At 39.3% G+C, this 19886-nt stretch overlaps 1 protein-coding gene across 1 annotated transcript in view; it reads left to right on the top strand.

Moving 5' to 3' along the window:
* TMEM245 (transmembrane protein 245) overlaps nt 1-19886 on the top strand; it is a 100998-nt gene that overhangs the window by 17981 nt on the left and 63131 nt on the right. The window contains exons 4-6 of the mRNA XM_028108739.2: nt 10234-10350; nt 12736-12954; nt 14270-14439. Coding sequence (XP_027964540.1) covers nt 10234-10350; nt 12736-12954; nt 14270-14439 — 506 coding nt within the window. The remainder of the gene's footprint in view (nt 1-10233; nt 10351-12735; nt 12955-14269; nt 14440-19886) is intronic.

Genomic DNA, 19886 nt, shown 5'->3' with positions numbered 1-19886 from the left:
GAAATGTTGTTTTTTGTTTTGTTTTGTTTTGTTTACTCTCATTCCAGTCTATTTCAGAATATTTTATTTTATTTTATTTTTTTAAAAGATTTTATTTATTTATTTGACAGAGAGAGACACAGCGAGAGAGGGAACACAAGAAGGGGGAGCAGGAGCGGGAGAGGGAGAAGCAGGCTTCCTGCCGAGCAGGGAGCCCAATGCGGGGCTCGATCCCAGGACCCTGGGATCATGACCTGAGCCGAAGGCAGACGCTTAACGACTGAGCCACCCAGGCGCCCCAGAATATTTTATTTTTTTTAAAGATTTATTTGTTTTGGAGAGAGAGAGACAGAGAGACTGCAGGGAGGGGCAGAGGGAGAGGGAGAGAGATCTCAAGCAGACCCCCCAACTGAGCTCGGAGTCCGACCTGGGGCTAGATCCCAAAACCATGGATCATCACCTGAGCCAAAACCAAGAGTCAGGCACTCAACTGACTGAGCCACCCGGGCTCCCCCAGAATAGATATTCTTGATCTAGAGTCCTTTTACAGATTTCTAGTCTAGATAATCTTCATCATAAAATAAGCCTTTTCAACGTTTTTTCCCCCTAAATTTCTGAGTCTTCTTGCCCCTAGAACCTTGTTTCTTTTAGGCATCAGAACTCAACCCATCTAGTCCATATCAGGACAACCTTTCCCTTTTATTATAGTCAGTTCTGTCCTGAGATGTCACTCTAATATACTTAGGCCCAGGAAGGCTTTAATGCACTCCTGTGGCAATATGTGCATTTATTCCTTATCATTTCCACTGTCCTATTGGAGGACGTGTCTGACGGTCAACTGTGTAGGCATCTTTCTCTGTGTCTTCTGAGCTTTGACTCTTGCTGTTGTAGGAGCTTTTAGGGTGTATGGTTCACTGGATTCACAGGATAAATCCTTTGGATCAAAGCATGAAGGCTGTTTAGTTCCTAGATCTGGAAAACTCTTCTTGTGGATCATCGTGGAGTTAGTTTCATTGGTTCCTTCTGAACCCAGGAGCCTTACTCAATGGTTTTCTCTTAGACCTTGGGAACTCTTACTTGGCATTTTCTGGAACTCCAAGATAATGGAGGGAAAAAATGTTAAGTGTCTACTGTGTTTTAAAATGTACTGTCTTTTTAAATCCATAAATAATCCTCAACCCCTCCCCCCCCAAAAAACCCTTGTAAAGTAGATATGTCCATTTTGCTGATGAAGGCATTTAATTTCAGAGTTTAAGTAACTTGCCCACACAGACGACTGGTAGAGCTAAGATTTAAAACTTAGGGTCTTGACCCTAAGCCTGGTGTTCTTCCCCTTTACTGGGCTCTTTGAACAAGCATCAGTCATCCTGAAAAGGGAATGACTGCTGATCTCTCTTGACTCCATTGTAGTTGTGAGCTCCTCAGTCTTACCTGTGGGCCCTGTTGGCCTACCACAAGTTCAGGAACTAGCTTCTCTGCCTCCTGGATCATGTCTCATTTGGTAGAAACCTGGAATCCAACTTCAGGGTGTGCCCTTGGCTTGTGAGGAAAGAACACTCACATTGTTAATTATAGCAACATGAGTGAGGTCCTGCTGGGCTCTTTTTTTTTTTTTTTTTAAGATTTTATTTATTTATTTGACAGAGAGAGACACAGCGAGAGCAGGAACACAAGCAGAGGGAGTGGGAGAGGGAGAAGCAGGCTTCCCGCCCAGCAGGGAGCCCGATGCGGGGCTGAGCCGAAGGCAGATGCTTAACAACTGAGCCACCCAGGTGCCCCTCTCCTGGGCTCTTTAAACATGCTATCTTATTTAATTTTCTTAATAATCCAGTGGGGTTGGTACTTATTTTATTTATTTATTTATTTATTTATTAGATTTTATTTATTTATTTGACAGAGAGAAACACAGTGAGAGAGGGAACATAAGCAGGGGGAGTGGGAGAGGGAGAAGCAGACTTCCTGCTGAGCAGGGAGCCCGATGAGGGGCTCGATCCAGGACCCTGGGATCATGGCCTGAGCCGAAGGCAGACGCCTAATGACTGAGCCACTCAGGTGCCCTGGTTGGTACTTATTTTACAGGTGAAGAAACGTAGACTCAGAAAGCCATATACTCTGAGTAAATTTACACTTAGAAGTGCTTTTTCAAAAGCAAGGCAAACAAGCACCAGATGTACCTTTGATAACCTGGACACCCAGTCTGACAAGTAAGGGCAAGTACAGTTGGGTCTGTTCCTCCAAATATTGGTGATTGTTTATAAATGATCAGAAATACCTTGGCAGGGAAGGCTTAGTAGTTGCCTTAATCATTTTGGGATAACGTGTAATATGAGTGAACAAGTTTGGTCCAGTTGAGCCCAAACTGGAAAAAGAAAAGGAATAAACTAAATTTCTTACTGCTCATCTGTTACTGCCTGGTCTGACATAGTCATTTAAAGAGGCCTAGAGAAACTCCTACTGGTCCATATCCAAGCCCTTGCTACTGACCAGTAGTATAATGAAGTGATACTAGGAGCCATTGAGATGGAGGCATATTTTTCACATTAGTGATAGAAACAGAAACCTTCTTCAAAGGGAACTTTGCATGCTGGGGAGATTTTACTTGGTCTGTGGTAGAGCCCCCTTCCAGTAAGCATCCTTGGATGTATTTCTGGCATCTGCCACTGTCACTGTGACTGAGCACTAAGTAGATCGAGTATCTCCTTATTTAGACTGTTCTCAAAATATATCATCCTCTGAGTATTAGAAACACTGTTCTGCCCATTGATGTGCTAGCCATATTAACAGATACTGTCCAAACATGTGATTGGTGTCTTACGTGCTAGACCATTAGTTTCCATCCCCTGGTGCTAGGCTGCTAATGTTAGTGTCCTGCTTGTTTGGCCTTGTGTTAGGTCCCTGTTATTTGGGCCTCCACTTGACGCTGGCCCTGTCCCTGGGTAGATTGATACTTGAAACCTTGGATGCTCTTTCCTTTTTTTGTTTAGAGTTCTGAGGTCCCAAGATTATGTGCCCTTGTCTGTGTGCCTATTTTTAGCTGGGGTTTCTTTTCGAGTACCATGACTTTGCCTGGATTCTCTCTCCTGGCGTTCTTGTGTTTTTAGTTCATCATTTCTGCCAGAACCCTTGGGGTTTTTGAAGTGATTTCACTAAGGCAGAAATCATTAAAGTGCCTGTTTGATAAATAAGAGCAGTCATCAGATCTTACATCCATAATTTTCAGGTACTCTGGATTTTCCCTGTGTGCTACTCTTTTCATTCCTTTGCAAAGTTTCGGGCACTCTAAAAATTTGTCATTGTTTGTGTATCAACGAGGATGATATTGCATAGTTTTCATTGATTTAGCTATGATTCACTGAATATTTACTGCATTATTTTAGTGACATCAGCAAGTTGGAGAGTCTTTAAGCGATAATTGTGAAGGTTTAATTTACTGGTCTTTTCCTTGAGTCTGTCAGTGCCTACTGGATGCAAGATATTTCACATAACTCTGTGGGGAGATCTAAAAATGTGGCTAAGGGCATAAGATCTAGGAAAATGGCAGTACAATGAAGTAGAAAGGGGATGAGAAGCACAGACAAATACTACAGGAGTGCTAGTGGCTTATGCTCATAGTTTATACTATCAAAGCCAATGGTTTTGAAATAGCTAACATTTATTGAGCAAGCCCTTCATACCAGGCATTGTTCTGATTATTTCATATGTATTGTTTCACTTAAATGTCACATGAAATAGGATTTTATGTAAGTCCCATATATGAGGATTTTAAGTAACTTGCCCATGGCCATCTAGCTAGTAGGGAATAGACCTGGGATTTGAACCTGGGCAGTCTTGTTTCCTCACCTGTGCTCTCAGCCACTGGGCTGCACGGATTGTACTGCCTGGGTGCCTAGTAAATATGAGATGCTCCATTCTCCCTCTGCATCCTTGCATCTCTTCGCTCTTCTCATTGTACCGTATGTCCTGGCCTTATTGGACTTCTTCGAGTTCTTTGAACAGGACACTCTGCTTTTCCTTGCCTTTGTGTCTTTACACCTGCTTTCTTTTGTCTTTTGGGAAACCTTTTCTCCCTCTGCCTTCTGAGATACCAGCATCTTCCTCTCCAAGATAGACTTGCTGTGTCTTTTTTTTTTTTTAATCTGGATAACATATTTAAATGGATTTAAAGAGTGGCATCTTTTACCATTCTTGTCAGATAGCACCTTTGGAAGTCCTTCCCTGACCTCCCAAGCATGGATTAGGTTTCCGTTTTCTGTGCTCCTCAAATATGCTACACTCGTGTTTACATTAGCTCCTAATGTACTGAATCGTAACTGATAATCTAAATATCAGACTGAGCTTGGGACTTGGCTCTCAGCCTCTTATCTCAGCATGTAGCCTAGTCACCTGTTTGGTGAATGAGGACTTAATCGGAGTTGAGAAATATAAGTCAAACTGCAGCCAAACTGAAAATCCATAATTAAGGAGCTATAACATTGTTACTGCGGAGCGACTTAATACAAGGGACTTATTTTTCAGAATCTCTCAAAGATGAGTCACTATTTGATTAAATTACTTGTGAAGAGGTGGGTTTAGTAATTGAGGACCCTTGACTAGTCTTTAATCTTACATAAGGGGGAATACTTTGAATTCTGACTGGAAGTCTTTTTCTATCTCTGCTGTGCTATCCCAGGCCATTAGTCATCAGGCATTCCCATCCTCTGCTCTCGAGTGGAACCTAAGAAACCTCTCTTGGGTGCACAGAAAGCTAAGTCCTGTCTTGTCTCCGGTGTAATCAGTTTTTGAAAATTCTGTCTGGAAGTCTAAAAAAAGCATGTTAATATGTTCAAATCTTCCTCTGTTTCCCCTCCATGGTTGTCAACATGGTATTCCCTTGTGGTTATCTGTATAACCATAATCTGGAAACTTGGGGCTTACCTTTGACCCTTCATGTCTTTCATTTCCTTCATGGGTTCATCATCACGTCTGGTCCACTTTGACTACTCCCTGACTCTTCAGTGCGACCACTTTTCTGACATCTCCCCTGCTAGCTACTGCAGACCACGCTATCATCATCTTGCCTGTAGAATTGCCGTTAACTTCTCTCCCTGTACCCATTCTTGGGCCCCTCCAATCTGCTCTTGACCAGACAGCAAGAGTCATCTTTTTATATCTCAAAACTGTTCATTTATTTATAAACCAGGCGTCTGGGTGTGCTCCTGAAGGGGCAACATGAGAGATCCTTGCAGTGATGAACCTGTCCTATATCTTGTGTCCATGATAATAATCCTGATCACAATATTATGCCTCAGTGTTGCAAGATGTTACCACTAGGGGAAGCTGCGTAAAGGGTACACAAGATCTCTCTTTCCTCCTTTCTTAAAATTGCACGTAAAGCTACAATTATCTCAATAACATTTCAGTAGAAATATTATTACCCTGTTTAAAATTCTTCACTACTTTCCTACTCCTTTCAGAATAAAGCCTAAAGTACTTTGATCTTCTGTGACGTGCATCCTCTGACTCACCATGTCCAGCCTGGTTTATTCGATACCGGTTTCCTGCTAGCTGTGATCCAGACACGGACCTTCTTACACTCTCTTTAACATGCTAGTGTGTTCGCTTACAGCCTTCCTACTCACTTCCTTCTGCCCAAAATACTCTCTTTACATTCTCTTGATGAATTCCTTCTCATCCTTTGTATATCAGCTTCATTTTCTTTTCTTTTTTTGGCATTTTATTTTATTTTAATTTAAATTCAATTTAATTAACTTAGTGTATTATTAGTTTCAGTGGCAGAATTTAGTGATTCATCGGTTGCATATAACACCCAGTGCTCATTCCATCAAGTGCCCTCCTTAATGCCCATAACCCAGATACCCCACCCCCCCACCCATCTCCCCTCTAGCAACCCTCAGTGTGTTTCCTGTAGTTAAGAGTCTCTTATGGTTTGTCTCCCTCTCTGTTTTTGTCTTATTTTTCCTTCCCTTCCCCTATATTCATCTGTTTTGTTTCTTAAATTCCACATATGAGTGTAATCATGTATTTGTCTTTCTCTGACTTATTTTGCTTAGCATAATACCCTCTAGTTCTGTTTACGTCATTGCAAATGGCAAGATTTCATTCTTTTTGATGGCTGAGTAATCTTCTGTGTGTGTGTGTGTGTATGTATGTATACACACACACACTATATACACACACACACACACACACACACTATATATATACACACACACACACACACACTATATACACACACACACACACTATATATACACACACACACACACTATATACACACACACACACACACACACTATATATACACACACACACACACACACTATATATACACACACACACACACACACACTATATACACACACACACACACACACACTATATATATATATATATCCCACCTCTTCTTTATCCATTCATCTGTCGATGGACATTTGGGCTCTTTCCATATTTTGGCTGTTGTGGACATTGCTGCTATAAACATTGGGGTGCATGTGCCCCTTCGATCACCATGTTTGTACCCTTTGGATAACTACCTAATAATGCAATTGCTGGGTCCTACAGTAGCTCTATTTTTAACTTTTCCAGAGTGGCTGCACCAGTCTGCATTGCCACCTGCAGTGTAAGATGGTTCTCCTTTCTCCACATCCTCACCAACATCTGTCATTTCCTGAGTTGTTAATTTTAGCCCTTCTGACAGGTGTGAGGTGACATCTCATTGCGGTTTTGATTTGTATTTCCCTGATGGTGAGTGTTATGGAGCATTTTTTCATGTGTCTGTTGGCCATTTGTATGTTGTCTTTGTAGAAATGTCCATGTCTTCTGCCCATTTCTTGACTGGATTATTTGTTTTTTGGGTGTAAGTTCTTTATAGATTTTGCATACTAGCCCTTTATCTGATAAGACATTTGCAAATATCTTCTCCCATTCCATAGGTTGCCTTTTAGTTTTGTCAACTATTTCCTTTGCTGTGCAAAAGCTTTTTATCTTGATGAAGTCCTAGTAGTTCAGTTTTGCTTTTGTCTCCCTTGCCTTTGGTGATGTGTCTAGCAAGAAATTGCTGCAGTCGAGGTCAAAGATGTTGCTGCCCATGTTCTCCTCTGGGACTTTGGTGGATTCTTGTCTCACATTTAGGTCTTTCATCCATTTTGAGACTGTTTTTGTGTGTGGTGTAAGGAAATGGTCCAGTTTCATTCTTCTGCATGTGGCTGTCCAAGCTTCCCAACACCATTTGTTGAAGAGACTGTCTTTTTTCCATTGGACATTCTTTCCTGCTTTGTCAAAGATGAGTTGACCATAGAGTTGAGGGTCCATTTCTGGGCTCTCTAATCTGTTCCATTGATCTATGTGTCTGTTTTTTGTGCCAGTACCATACTGTCTTGATGATTATAGCTTTGTAATATAGCTTGAAATCTGGAATTGTGATGCCTCCAGTTTTGATTTTCTTTTTCAACATTCCTTTGGCTATTCGGGGTCTTTTTTGGTTTCATACAAATTTTAGGGTTCTTCGTTCCAGCTCTGTGAAAAGAGTTGATGGTATTTTGGTAGAGATTGCATTGAATGTGTAGATTGCTCTGGGTAGCATAGACATTTTAACAATATTTGTTCTTCCAGTCCATGGGCATGGAATGTTTTTCCATTTCTTTTTGTCTTCCTCAATTTCTTTCATGAGTGTTCTATACAGAGTACAGATCCTTTACCTCGTTGGTTAGGTGTATTCCTAGGTATCTTACGGTTTTTGGTGCAATTGTAAATGGGGTCAATTCCTTGAATTCTCTTTCTTCTGCCTCATTGTTAGTGTATAGAAATGCGACTAACTATTGTGCATTGATTTTATATCCTGTGACTTTGCTGATTTCCTGTATCAGTTCTGGAAGTTTTTTGGTGGAGTCCTTTGGGTTTTCTACATAGAGAATCATGTCATCTGCGGAGTGAGAGTTTGACTTCTTTGCCGATTTGTATGCCTTTTATTTCTTTTTGTTGTCTGATACTCAGCTTCATTTTCATTTCTTAAAGAGAAGCTATTCCTGATTCTCCAGACTAAGTCAGATTTTTTCTGTTAGGAGTTCATAAAATAGTATATTTCCTTTATAGCAGTCACTATAGTTTGAATGCATTCACATTTCTGTGGTTTCTTTTTTTAGTTTTTTATTTTTAAGTAATGTGTACACCCAGTATGGGGCTCAAACTCACAACCCCAAGATTAAGAGTAGCACACATGCTCTATCAGGTGAGCCAGCCAGGTGCCCCTCTTTTTTTTTTTTTTTTAAGGTGAATTAACAAATTATTTCCTAAGTACGATAAGAATTTTTTTTTTTCCATGTGGTTCTTTAATTCGTATCTGTCTCTTCCACTAAACTCCATGGGGGCAGAGTCTGTGTCTTTATTCCTAGCATTCAATACAGTGAGTAATGAGAACCTGTGAGACATGAAAGACTTTCTTTCTTTCTTTTTTTTTTTTTTAAGATTTTATTTATTTATTTGACAGAGAGAGAGACAGCGAGGGAGGGAACACAAGCAGGGGGAGTGGGAGAGGGAGAAGCAGGCTTCCCGCCGAGCAGGGAGCCCGATGCGGGGCTCGATCCCAGGACCCTGAGATCATGACCTGAGCCGAAGGCAGGTGCTTAACGACTGAGCCACCCCGGCGCCCCGACAGTGTCTTTCCCTCCCAACCTGTTCCCGTATTGGCGTGTAAGAAACACCCTACATACTTAGGCCGGAAGAATAGGTCCCAGTTGTTCTCTTCCCAGATCATGAGTTTGACTTTCTCTTGGATTGCCTAAAAACAAACCTCTGTTAGGCATTTATTCGAGGAAGAATAGGATATGGTTGAGTAAGATGAATGCTCTCGATCCGGATGGTTCGGTCTACTGGTGAGCCATTTCAGGGCCTGGCCTGCTTGTCTCTGGGAGATGGCCAGCCTTGGATTTGTTGAGTAGGTGGAATTCATTTGGAGCTGAAATTCATTGGCTTTCTGAATGGTCAAAGCTATTTCCATTGGTTGGCAGAATTCTCTGTTGTTACATTGTATATTGGCCTACCAAAAGTGAGGTCCCACCTCTCTGATTGTGGGTGTATGATTTGGTGAGTGTTAATGTTCTTAGTTGTGGACAGCAGAATCCACACTAGCTAGAATAGAAAGAGATATTGGTTAGCATATAGAATTTTGGGGAAGACCAGACAATTAAGCTTGGATCTGACAGAAGCAGAAGCAATATAACCGGGAAAAGTGCTCAGTGACACCAAAGAACTATTTGAGCAGAAATGCCACAGCTGCCACAAAGTTAGAGATCAGATAGCAGAACTTTTAGAACTTCTGCTAAGTAAGTTCCTGCAGAAAAACCATATGCCTCCATGACTATTTGACACGCGAGTGCCCAAATCACAGTCAGTCCCACTTTGGTCTTCTGGGTCTTGTACAGGTGTGCCTGCTTGGTAGAAACTGCCTTATACATGGGACCTTAGCTGCAAGGGAATCTAAGGAATATAGTCTGTAGCTTTCCAGTCTCTTGGAGGAGGAAAGCATGCTAGAACCTGGTATTGGGTGAGCTAGTCTGTGTTGTCTGCCATAGCAGATTAAGAGCTGACCATTACAGACAGACCTCATTAGTCAGTAAGTGTTTTATTTGAGTTTAGTGCAAGTGATTAAGCTTGGTGTACTACCTTTTAGGAACTTAACATGGGAACATATAACATGAAACAGTAATATATTTTAGACTCTCAGTGGTGGATTTTTGCCTCCATAAGTTATGCACCTTATGGAGCTATATGGTTTTGCATAGTACCCATATGTTTGCCTCTTCATTCATGAAATGTTCTTATCGAGGGCACTGAGTGTTGGCTGTTCCGTACGGTACTGGGAGCTAGTAATGCAAGGGAGAGTAAGACAGTCTGCATTCAGGAAACTCACAGACTTGGTGTGGCAGTGTTTTTCAGCAGAGATGTGCATTTATATTAAGTTGTGAAGTTAAAAAGTAAAAAAGCAGGACTCCACATTTAGATCTCCACTCTGAGCTGCATGCACCAGTGTGAAGTTCTTAAGGGAGACTGATATGCAGAGTCCAGGAGCCAGATTTTTAGCAGACTTTCCTATTGATTCTTAAGCATTCTCCCTTGGTAAAGAGGCCCTGGTCCAGTGGATCAGCTAATAACCATTTTGTTTTGTTGCTTTTGAAATCTTAGGACTATGTTTCCGCTTGTAACAGTTGTTTCCCACTTTGCTTTAAAAAGTTGTAAAAACACATACTTGTTTTACAGGAGCAGAGTTACCAGGGCAGGTTATTTCCATGGCAGCTTCTACTCTGGCAACCTTGGCCATCTCCATCACAGGGTACGAATCAAACCCTGAGGACCCGCCCTCCACCCATCCTGCAGGTGACTGACTTTACGAAGAAATGTTTTCAAAATCATTCTGAAAATGAAAGACGCTTTATAAAGGATAAACTTAAGGACATGAGCATCACAGAATGCAATTTACTGGTCCTTCCTTTTCCTTTGATTTCTCTTTTTCACTATTTCCTCCTCTCATCTTTGTTCTCACATAATCACTTTTTTCATGCTTTTAATTATTTACCTTTTTATGTTTCTTATCTTGAATCTTCATCTTTTCCCTTTTTTTTAAAAAAAACTTTTCTTATTTTTCTTTTGTTATTCCTTCTCACTTTCCTTTCATTTTATTTTTTTTTCTTAGTGCCCTCTGTACCTTTTCCATATTTTTTCCCACTTAATACTTTCCTGGATTTTCCACTTCTGTAGCTGTCAGTTCTTCTTCATTGTTCTATTTTGCTCTCTTTACATTTGTTCTCTTTACATTTTGCTTTTGTTGTTGACCCAACTTTTTCTTTCTTTCTTTCTTTCTTTCTTTCTTTCTTTCTTTCTTTCTTTCTTTCTTTCTTTCTTTCTTTCTTTCTTTCTTTCTTTTTCTTTCTTTCTTTCTTTCTTTCTTTCTTTCTTTCTTTTTTTTTCTCTCTTACAGTCATCCATTTCTCTGGCATTTCTTGCTTTCCTTCTCAAAGTTTGCTTTGCATGCCTCATGCTGTTACTATATTAACTGTTTCCCCTAAAGTGGACTGTTTGGTTGTTCTGGATACCATGCTTCTAAGAGATCCAGCTGGTAGATTTACATCAGCTTTAAAGTCACACTGTCCTCACACAGGGTTTAGGAATGGAAAGGGCCATCTCTGTGCCAAGCAGTCTACTAGTGCCAGGGGATTTTCAGTTACAGAATATTTTTGGTGAGCTCTTCCTGAACAACTGACTTTCGAAAACTCTTGAAAGGAGGGATCAGCTAAGAAAAGTCATTTGGAGTGGTAGGAAAACACATTTTTATTTCACATTGAATCATGTTTTCTGAATGAAGGAGGGGATGATGTTTTTGTTCTAAGTATCTACCACACCCACCAACATGATGTATCCAAATTAGAAAGATTCTTAAAGAGCAGAGTCAAATAGAAGCGTATTATAACTAGTTTGGGCTTTAGCCCCAGACCTCAGGGTGGAATGTTAGTTCTGGTGAGATGGGCCAACATACGGTGTTGCTAGTATGTCAGTAGTAACAGTTTACTCACAGATAAACATTTAACATTAGGAGAGGCACTAAGGACATTATAATACAGCACTCAGAGGGCTACTGTGTAGTTCCTTATGAACATTATGAAATGAGAGGGAAGGTTGTCTTTCAGCAGTATTTAGGGAGCACCCACTGTATGTCAGGTACTATTCTGTGTGCTGTTCAGCGGAGGGAGAACAAGACAGACAAGGTCTTAGCTCTCCTGGAGGTGACATTCAACTGAAGGAAGAAAGTGCGACAGGGTAAGTGGAACACGATATAACTACATAAAACTATGTAAAAACTATGGGACAGTATGGGGGTTCTTGTTTCTTTCCTTTATTTTTGAGACTTCATGAAATATACTTTTGTCATTAGCTTTTTTAATGGAAAGCAAAATGCGAGTTGTAGGGTGTTACTCATTTTCATCATCATGGCATATACTGAATAATATTAAGACTTAGATGATTTCTGAGGTATATGGTATTTTTTGGTAAAACCAGGAAATAGAAATAATATAACCCTATAGTAAAAGGTAACTTGGTAGTTGCATTGTTAGAAAACAGTACTTTATGTGAAATCATTCGGTATGATCTCCTTTATTTGAAAATTCCTCACCCCCAGCAATATGTCATTGTTTTATTTCTCATTCTAAGGGAACGACCTGTTTCAAAGCCCTGGGTTTGTTTTTATAAGAGCAGTTGGCTCCATTTTAGGTGAAATGACACTGAAAAGCCATTCTGTATCAGAAATACATATATATCTAATAAAATTATATTAAAAGAGGCGGCATTTTTAGATGTAGGAATTCTGTATCTTAATATTGTTGCTTTATATGGTTTGAGGAGTTTTCATGGGGTAATTATAATTCTCAGCTATTTTGTCATAGTTTTTTGTTTAAATTATATATATAAAACTTTGAACAGTGTGACGTGCATACAGTAAAATGTAAAAAAAATCACCATACCCAGCTCTACCCCCCAACAAACTCAGTTTCCCTAGATTTAAATACGGTCAGTAGTGTAATTCTCCACACGTTTTTCAGCGCATATGCAAGCATACATCCAGATCTTCGTTTCTTTTTTAACCCAGTGTAATCATACTATCAGAGTCCATTTTGAAGGCTTACAATAGAGTAGCTTAGTGAAGTGCTCTGTAGGACTGCTAACTAATGTGGACTAATATGGTGATGATTTTACCCCCCTTTTCAGAAACCATGGACAGAGGAGAGCCCCCTCCAGCGCTCTCTTCCTCTCCTTCACCTTCCTCCCCTTCACCCACTCTGGGCAGACAAAGGCCTGAGATGGGAACGTTTGTCAGGAAGAAGAAGACCAGTGACATCTACTTTGTGTCCCTCGTGTGGGCCATTATTGGAGTCCAACTCTGGTTGAACCTGTGGATTGTACAGTTGCTGCCAGTGCCTATTGCCGGTAATTGGTCCCTTATGGTCTGGTCTTGGAAGACTTCTTTTTCTTTAAATTTTGGATTTTAATATTTGAGGTAATATTACTCTCTTTTAAGATAAAACAACTGTATATTTAAAGCTGTCTTCTGAGAATGGAAAAGTAAGTAATTCAGGTGAATTTTAGAAGAATCTTTTATTTCATGCTTTACTGATTGTTTGGGCTTAACCTCTTACTGCAGTCAGAACCTTTGCCAAATTTACTTGTTTATTTTTTTATTTTTTAAAAGATTTTATTTGAGAGAGAGAATGCATGTGTGCAAGCACGAACAACGGGGAGGGGCATAGGGAGAAGCAGACTCCCTGCTGAGCAGGGAGCCCGATGCAGGGCTTGATCCAGGACCCTGAGATCAGGACCTCAGCCACCCAGGTGCTCCCCTTTGCCAAATTTATTAAGTCCTCAGTTGATGCTCTGGGTCCTGCCATCCAGATACCGCCTAAATTTGATTAGTCCTTTCTTTATCAAAGCTTTTCATTATTGATTTAAACATAATTTCCTTTTTGAAAGCCTGTTTTCCACCATGGTTTAAAAATCTAAACTCATAAGACCATTTACCTTCTAGATCCTTAGTTTTAAAACTTGTGATTCTCATTAACTTGGACAGTTAATGAAATAGTTACCTTTTAAAAAAAAAATTTTTTTTTAAAAGATTTGTTAGGACCAGAACACTGTATAGTGCTTGTCCTTAGAGAACATAGAATATGAGGTCGAAGTTTGTATCTGCTTCTTGCATTCTCAAACAGAACTTCTGTTTGGCAATTGGAACTAGTCACAAAGTACATACCATAGCTATGCTTTCTGTTAAGGAATTTATAGAAATGTTTAGTGAAATAGTTTAAATTGCTCTTTCTGAATTGTTCCGTACATTTTTGGTTTTGCCAAATGATTTATTTTATACTGCCAAATTGTGTCAGGTACTGTTGGAACCCCCTTCTCTTTAAAAGTTGTTAGCAGGAGTTAACATTTATCCTAGGCATTTCTTGACCTTCAGCCTATCATAACAATTTGACGTGGTTTGGGAGAGCAGGCTTTGAACAGGGGGCCCCCAGAACATTTTCTACAGCCTGTAATTACTCTGGGCTTATTCTGGAGACCATAGGTGCTTTCCTAGGACCTCTCTAGAGATTTAAAAATGTTAATGATGGAATTGCCTTTTTTTCTTAATTGATTTTTATTTAATATTAGCTTCACTGTTTTAGAAAGGTCACATGAAATTAAAGGACCTTTTCACGTCTGACTTTGTAATCTATGTTTTGGTTTTATATGCATTCCTTTCTTCTAGTTTGGATCCTCAAAAAGCTTATTATTCACTTTGGAGTTGTGGACTTCCTGGAGAAACGCTGCCTCGTGTGGTGGCAGGCCGTGGAGCACTTCCTCAGGGAGCGGCAGGAGGCTCTCGCCCCGTGGCCAGTTGTTGGGCTTGGAAAATTCTTGTTAAAAGTCGATAGCAAGGTATTGTATTTTAAGACTTGGGCTGTTTTAATGGAGTTTATATATGCATATATTCCATGTCATGGTATTTGGTATTCATACTATGATTGTCGATAACACATTTCATGTCTACATCTGTTATGAAATTTAAAGTTTAGAATTATGGCTTATGTAAGGGTAGGATAGATTTAGTTTAAGTCAGTATTTTGTAAGTAGTTTTCCCTCTTAAAAATGGGAGAAGAGGATGTTATGGAGCACCTGTTCAACTCCCTCATTTTATAAGGATCAAATTGAAATCTAGAGGGGCTATGTGATTTGTGTACAATTATATTGCCAGGTAATGCCGCCTCAGTGCAGTATTTCTGGAGTAATTCCTACATGTCAGATAATGGGCTAAGTCCTCAGGAAAATCCACTGACTCACAGAAAACTAGATGCAGGAGCTCTGTTTAGTGGAGAGACAGCAGTCCATTAAAATTCAGACTCAGTGGTTAGGAGCATGAACCCTGATCCCAGTTCTGCTATTTACTAGCTATGTGATCTTGGATGAATTTCTTAACCTTTCTATGCCTTGTTTTCCTTATCAATACAATAAATACAATAGCATGCATCTCGGAGAACGGCTGTGGGAGTTAAATGAGTTAATAGATGTACAGTTCTTAGATCAGAGCCTGATTCATAATAAGCTCTGTGTGTTAGCTGTGGTTTTAATTTGTGGAGCAAAGTATGTACAGAGTACAGTGTTAGTACTGAGCAAGAAAGGACTCACTATTGGCGAGGTAGTGGGAGAGGGGAGGTTTTGCAGAAGAGGTGGTGCCAGAGCAAATTTTGAAGCACAAGTAGGAGTTTCTTAGGTAACAGGGCAGGAGGAATAGGTGGACGGAGCAGGGCAGAGGTAGATAGAGACTGCCGCAGCCTGACTTCTTAGGGAGCACCAAGGAAACAGGCATGGTGGGATATATGCAGAAGCAAGGCTGGAGAGTCAGGCAAGACCCAGTCGAGGTCTTTGTGGGTGCTGTGCTGTGTGAGCCAGACTTCCTCACAGAGCCTAGTAACTGTTTCCCCGAGCAGGTCCGTCCATGACTTCAGGTTAGGTGAAGTCACTAATACTGTTAGATTAAACCAGCGTAGATAGAGATGAGAAGAATAACTGGAATTCATGTGAGGTGGAAGGAAAGAAGTCTTTTAAAGCCATGGTAACATCTCCTGGGGCAACAGAGATGCAGGGGGATATTTTTTTCTGTTTTTTTTTTTTTTTAAGATTTTATTTATTTATTTGAGAGAGAGTGAGTGAGAGGGAGAGGTAGAGAGAATTTGAAGCAGACTCCGCAGCACAGAGCCCAACGTGGGTTTCAATCCTGCCACCGCGAGATCATGATCTGAGCCAAAACCAAAAGTCGGTCTTTCTGTCTTCCAGAAAGTTTGCCAGTTTTAATTACCATCAGTGTAACATAAGGCAATGCCCGTTTCCTGAGCTCTTGCCAATACTAGATCTTATAATGTAACAAAATATCCTTTTCAGTTTCATAAAAAGAAGTATCTCAATGTGGTTTTAATTTGAAATTTTAAAAAATAGAGTTTGCTTATTGGCTATTTATATTTTTATTTTGTGATTTGCCTATTTGTATTCTTACTTTTTTCAACTTTTTAAATAAGAAAAAGTCTAAGACTTCCCACAAATTTTAACATATTTATCACATCTTCCTGGTATAGGGTGAAGCTTTGTCTTACTAGAGCAGATTTAGTCCTTCAGACTCTTTAAAGAGGGCGACACTTAATTTCAGTTAACGTCTGACAGCCTTACCACTATTAAGAAGGGATGGACACTAAATCTTGTTTTCAGAATTCCACGGACTTATATTTGGAACCCTTCACTTAGGACAACTCTATAATTGTGTCAGTTGAAGTTCTGGGGGTATCAAAAGTATTTGTGATGGAGTAGCCTTGTAAAAATTTGTCATTTTTTTATTCAAATTTGTATGCCAATTTGTTCTTTTTTTTTTTTTTAAGATTTTATTTATTTAATTGATAGAGAGAGAGGGAACACAAGCAGGGTGAGTGGGAGAGGGAGAAGCAGGCTTCCTGCCGAGCAGGGAGCCCGATGCGGGGCTCGATCCCAGGACTCTGGGATTATGACCTGAGCCGAAGGCAGTCGCTTAACCAACTGAGCCACCCAGGCGCCCCCCAATTTGTTCTTCTTAAGGAAGAGAGACAGTAAAATGAATAAAACTAGCATTTTGGGCTCTAATAATAAAACATATCAGAATAAATGTCTATCGCAAACTGAGTGTCTAGTGATAATTGATGCCATAATTATATCTTATCTAATAATATATATGGGCTGCTGCTTTGGGGAATAAATCTGTTTTTCATGTTTCTGTTAAATTTTGATTGATTAGACTACTGTTTTTGAAAATATTCCTCTACAGGAGATTGTTTGAAGTATAGTTTTAAACATGCATTGAGTGTACTTTTAGTAAAAAACTCTGCAAAGAGCATTTACAGTTACTCTGATAAAATTATGCTTTTTAGCTTTTATACTTTTTATATCACTAATAATGCCTTAAATCCTATGTTTAATGAGTTTTACATCATGTGTCCACTAACTAGCATTAATTATTATAGGGCTAAATATTGTGAGGTGTTTAGATGAGGTAATGTTAATTGTGAAAGAAAGGATGTTACATAAAGTAGAAGGATGTGTGCCAGAAAAATTGAGATGGAAGGAAATACACCAAATATTAACAGAATCTTGGATGTGTCTGCTCTTTGGCCATGTGTTCACTGTTCCAAATGAGCTCTGAAGTGTTTCACTGTTTAAAAAAATGTGAAATAACCAATACTATAAAGCTACAACCACAAAGTTCAATGAACACATAGTATATGAACATGAATTAAAAATCCTTTTGGTACAAGATAATGTGAAAGAATCTTAGTTATTATTCTGATCTTTGGAATTTGGTGTGACTATTTAAGCTGATAAACATTCAGGCTATTTTATGTATTTTTAATTGTTGAATTGCCCACAAAGCTTGTGGTTATTTCAATCAGTGTATATCTTAAACAAATACTATATTCACTTGATTTTAAAACTTTGTTAATGCATTACAATTATTTTTCTAGTTTTTGTTTTGTTTTTTTGGTCTGAGATTATTTCCTCCTCATACTCTCAGTGACTTTCTTTTCTTTTCATACTATTATTGCATTCTCTAATGATATTCCACTGTTCTTATCTTCTCTTACCTTACCCCCTATCCTCAAGCTCTGGCACTGGCTAAATAAGAAGGTAAATGAACACATGGATGTTGGTTTTTACTATTGAATTCTGTAACTTCCCCCTGTATCTCCATTCTCATTCTGTTTCTGTCCATATGTCAAAATTAGTTTTTGCTTTTAAAGTTCAAATTAATAAGCTATGGAAGGTCGTGAAATGTTGATACTATCACAGTACAATTTGCTAAACACCCAAAGCTATATATTTAGGATATATGGTTACTATCTCCTTGCCCAGGTGTGTGTAAGAAGTTCTGTCTTACAGTCATTCTGTCCACAGTGAGTGAGTGACGTTCCTTTTCAGCTCTATAATGTAGCCTTACTTTAGTCTTCTTTGATGTGTGAGAGCACATTAGGCAAGAGTTACCGAAAAGGAAAGAGAACTTTTTTTTTTAAAGATTTTATTTATTTATTTGAGAGAAAGAGAGCATGAGCAGGGGGGAGAGGCAGAGAGAGAGGGAGAAGCAGGCTCCCTTTTGAGCAGGAAACCAGATGCAGGGCTGGATCCCAGGCCCCCGGGATCAAGACCTGAGCCAAAGGCAGAAGCTTAACTGACTGAGCCACCCAGGCGCCCCAAAAAGAACTTTTTATTGCTACTTATTTTATAAATGACACAGGAATTTTTTAAAAAGATAAATTTGTGAAATACTTGATTCACTTGGCTGGTAATTTTATATAGTGTCTTTTTTTTTTTAATAGCTACTATTCTAGAATTTCATTTTTAACTTAAAAAAGATTGTGGTCATGGCCTGTGACCTCGTATTTCCCAAGGTATGAGGTTGTATGTATGGTGAATGCTTCACATGATTTGCATGAAATAGGTACATTTTTAATAACTTTGATAAAGGATAATCCAGATAAATTAGGAATGCTGTACTTGTGATATGTAGCCCACATATAGTAGTTCTAGACTTAAATTCATCAAATCCCTGAGACAGATAGCCAGAGATGACATTTATGTGTATTGTGTTTAGACACAACAAAACTCTAAAATTGGCAGTGGAGATATTATAGCAGACCTTAAGAAGAATGTGGTACTTCTTAGAAATAGACCAAGGTGACACTTTTGAGTGTAGAGATTAGGGTTTTCTTCTTTCTTTTGAAGAAGAAGAAAGAGGGGACTTGACAATGTCTTAAACTTCTGAACTTTGGATTGAAAATAAACAGTGTGTAAAATACATACATACATACACTTACCAGGCACTCCCTCGCTCCCACCAACGTACATGCTGTTGTCTGTTCCTCCATTCCCTGCAAAACTATATGAGTAAATGAGTTCAATCCTTGGCAAATGATAGTGCTGCAAACAAAAGCCACATTTTCTTGTTTTGATCAGAAGAGGTGGTTTTATACACTGCTCCAACTTGTGTACATTGAAATGAAATTGTCCTCAAGGGATGAGAGAAAGGAGAGCCAAAGTCATTAGGTGCAATTTGATTTAACCTTAGGTGACTACATGAGTTAGATCACCTAATTTAGGAACCTAATTCATGGCTAGTCAGTTGTGACTCAGTTTTAAAAGATTCCTAAGAGATCAAGTGACGGTTTCCTTTCTTTGATGATTCCGTATAGCACGGGTAAAGCATTGGTGGAGAGCAGGAGTGCTGCTGTAAGTTCTGGGACTGTGCGTTCTAGGGAAGCACATAAATAAGTTGAGGTCTGTTTTATTACATTACATCCAAGGTCAGAAAATTTGCAGGATTGGGTATTTGGTTTTTCAGATTCAAGTGGAGTGAACTAGGAAACTAATTCAAGGGAAGGGAGGGTGAGAGAGAACATATCTGTGGTTAATTGAGACATAACCTATTTCTCAAGGCTTGTTTTATTTTTTAGTGTTGGTTATTTGCACTAAGACTCAACTAGAATTTGGTTCAAAAAGCAAAGCAAAATGAAAGGCCCAGAATAATGAAATAGAAAACTCAGTAGTGGAACGATAACTTTCTTAATAGCTTGCTATAAATAAAGCCGGTTTAGAAGTTTCAAGGCCTTGCCATACATTTACTGACCTCTCTAAATTTAAAAAAATGCGTGCCTTTCATTCACACTGGAAACATTCAGAATGTCATTTTAAAATTACTCCCCTTCCCCTTTAAGAAAATAAAGTTTAATAACTAAGATAATTTCTCAGAGCACAGAAGACTGGGGAGATCACCAGGGACAGTGTGATTTCTACAGGCAGGCAGGAATGACAGCTGA

Source organism: Eumetopias jubatus, unplaced genomic scaffold, assembly GCF_037043125.1.
Source record: "Eumetopias jubatus isolate StellerSeaLion01/CBP00866 unplaced genomic scaffold, mEumJub1_p1.0 scaffold_15, whole genome shotgun sequence".
Lineage (NCBI taxonomy): Eukaryota > Metazoa > Chordata > Mammalia > Carnivora > Otariidae > Eumetopias > Eumetopias jubatus.
Note: the sequence above shows the minus strand (reverse complement) of the source record. Positions and strands in the feature narration are given on the sequence as shown.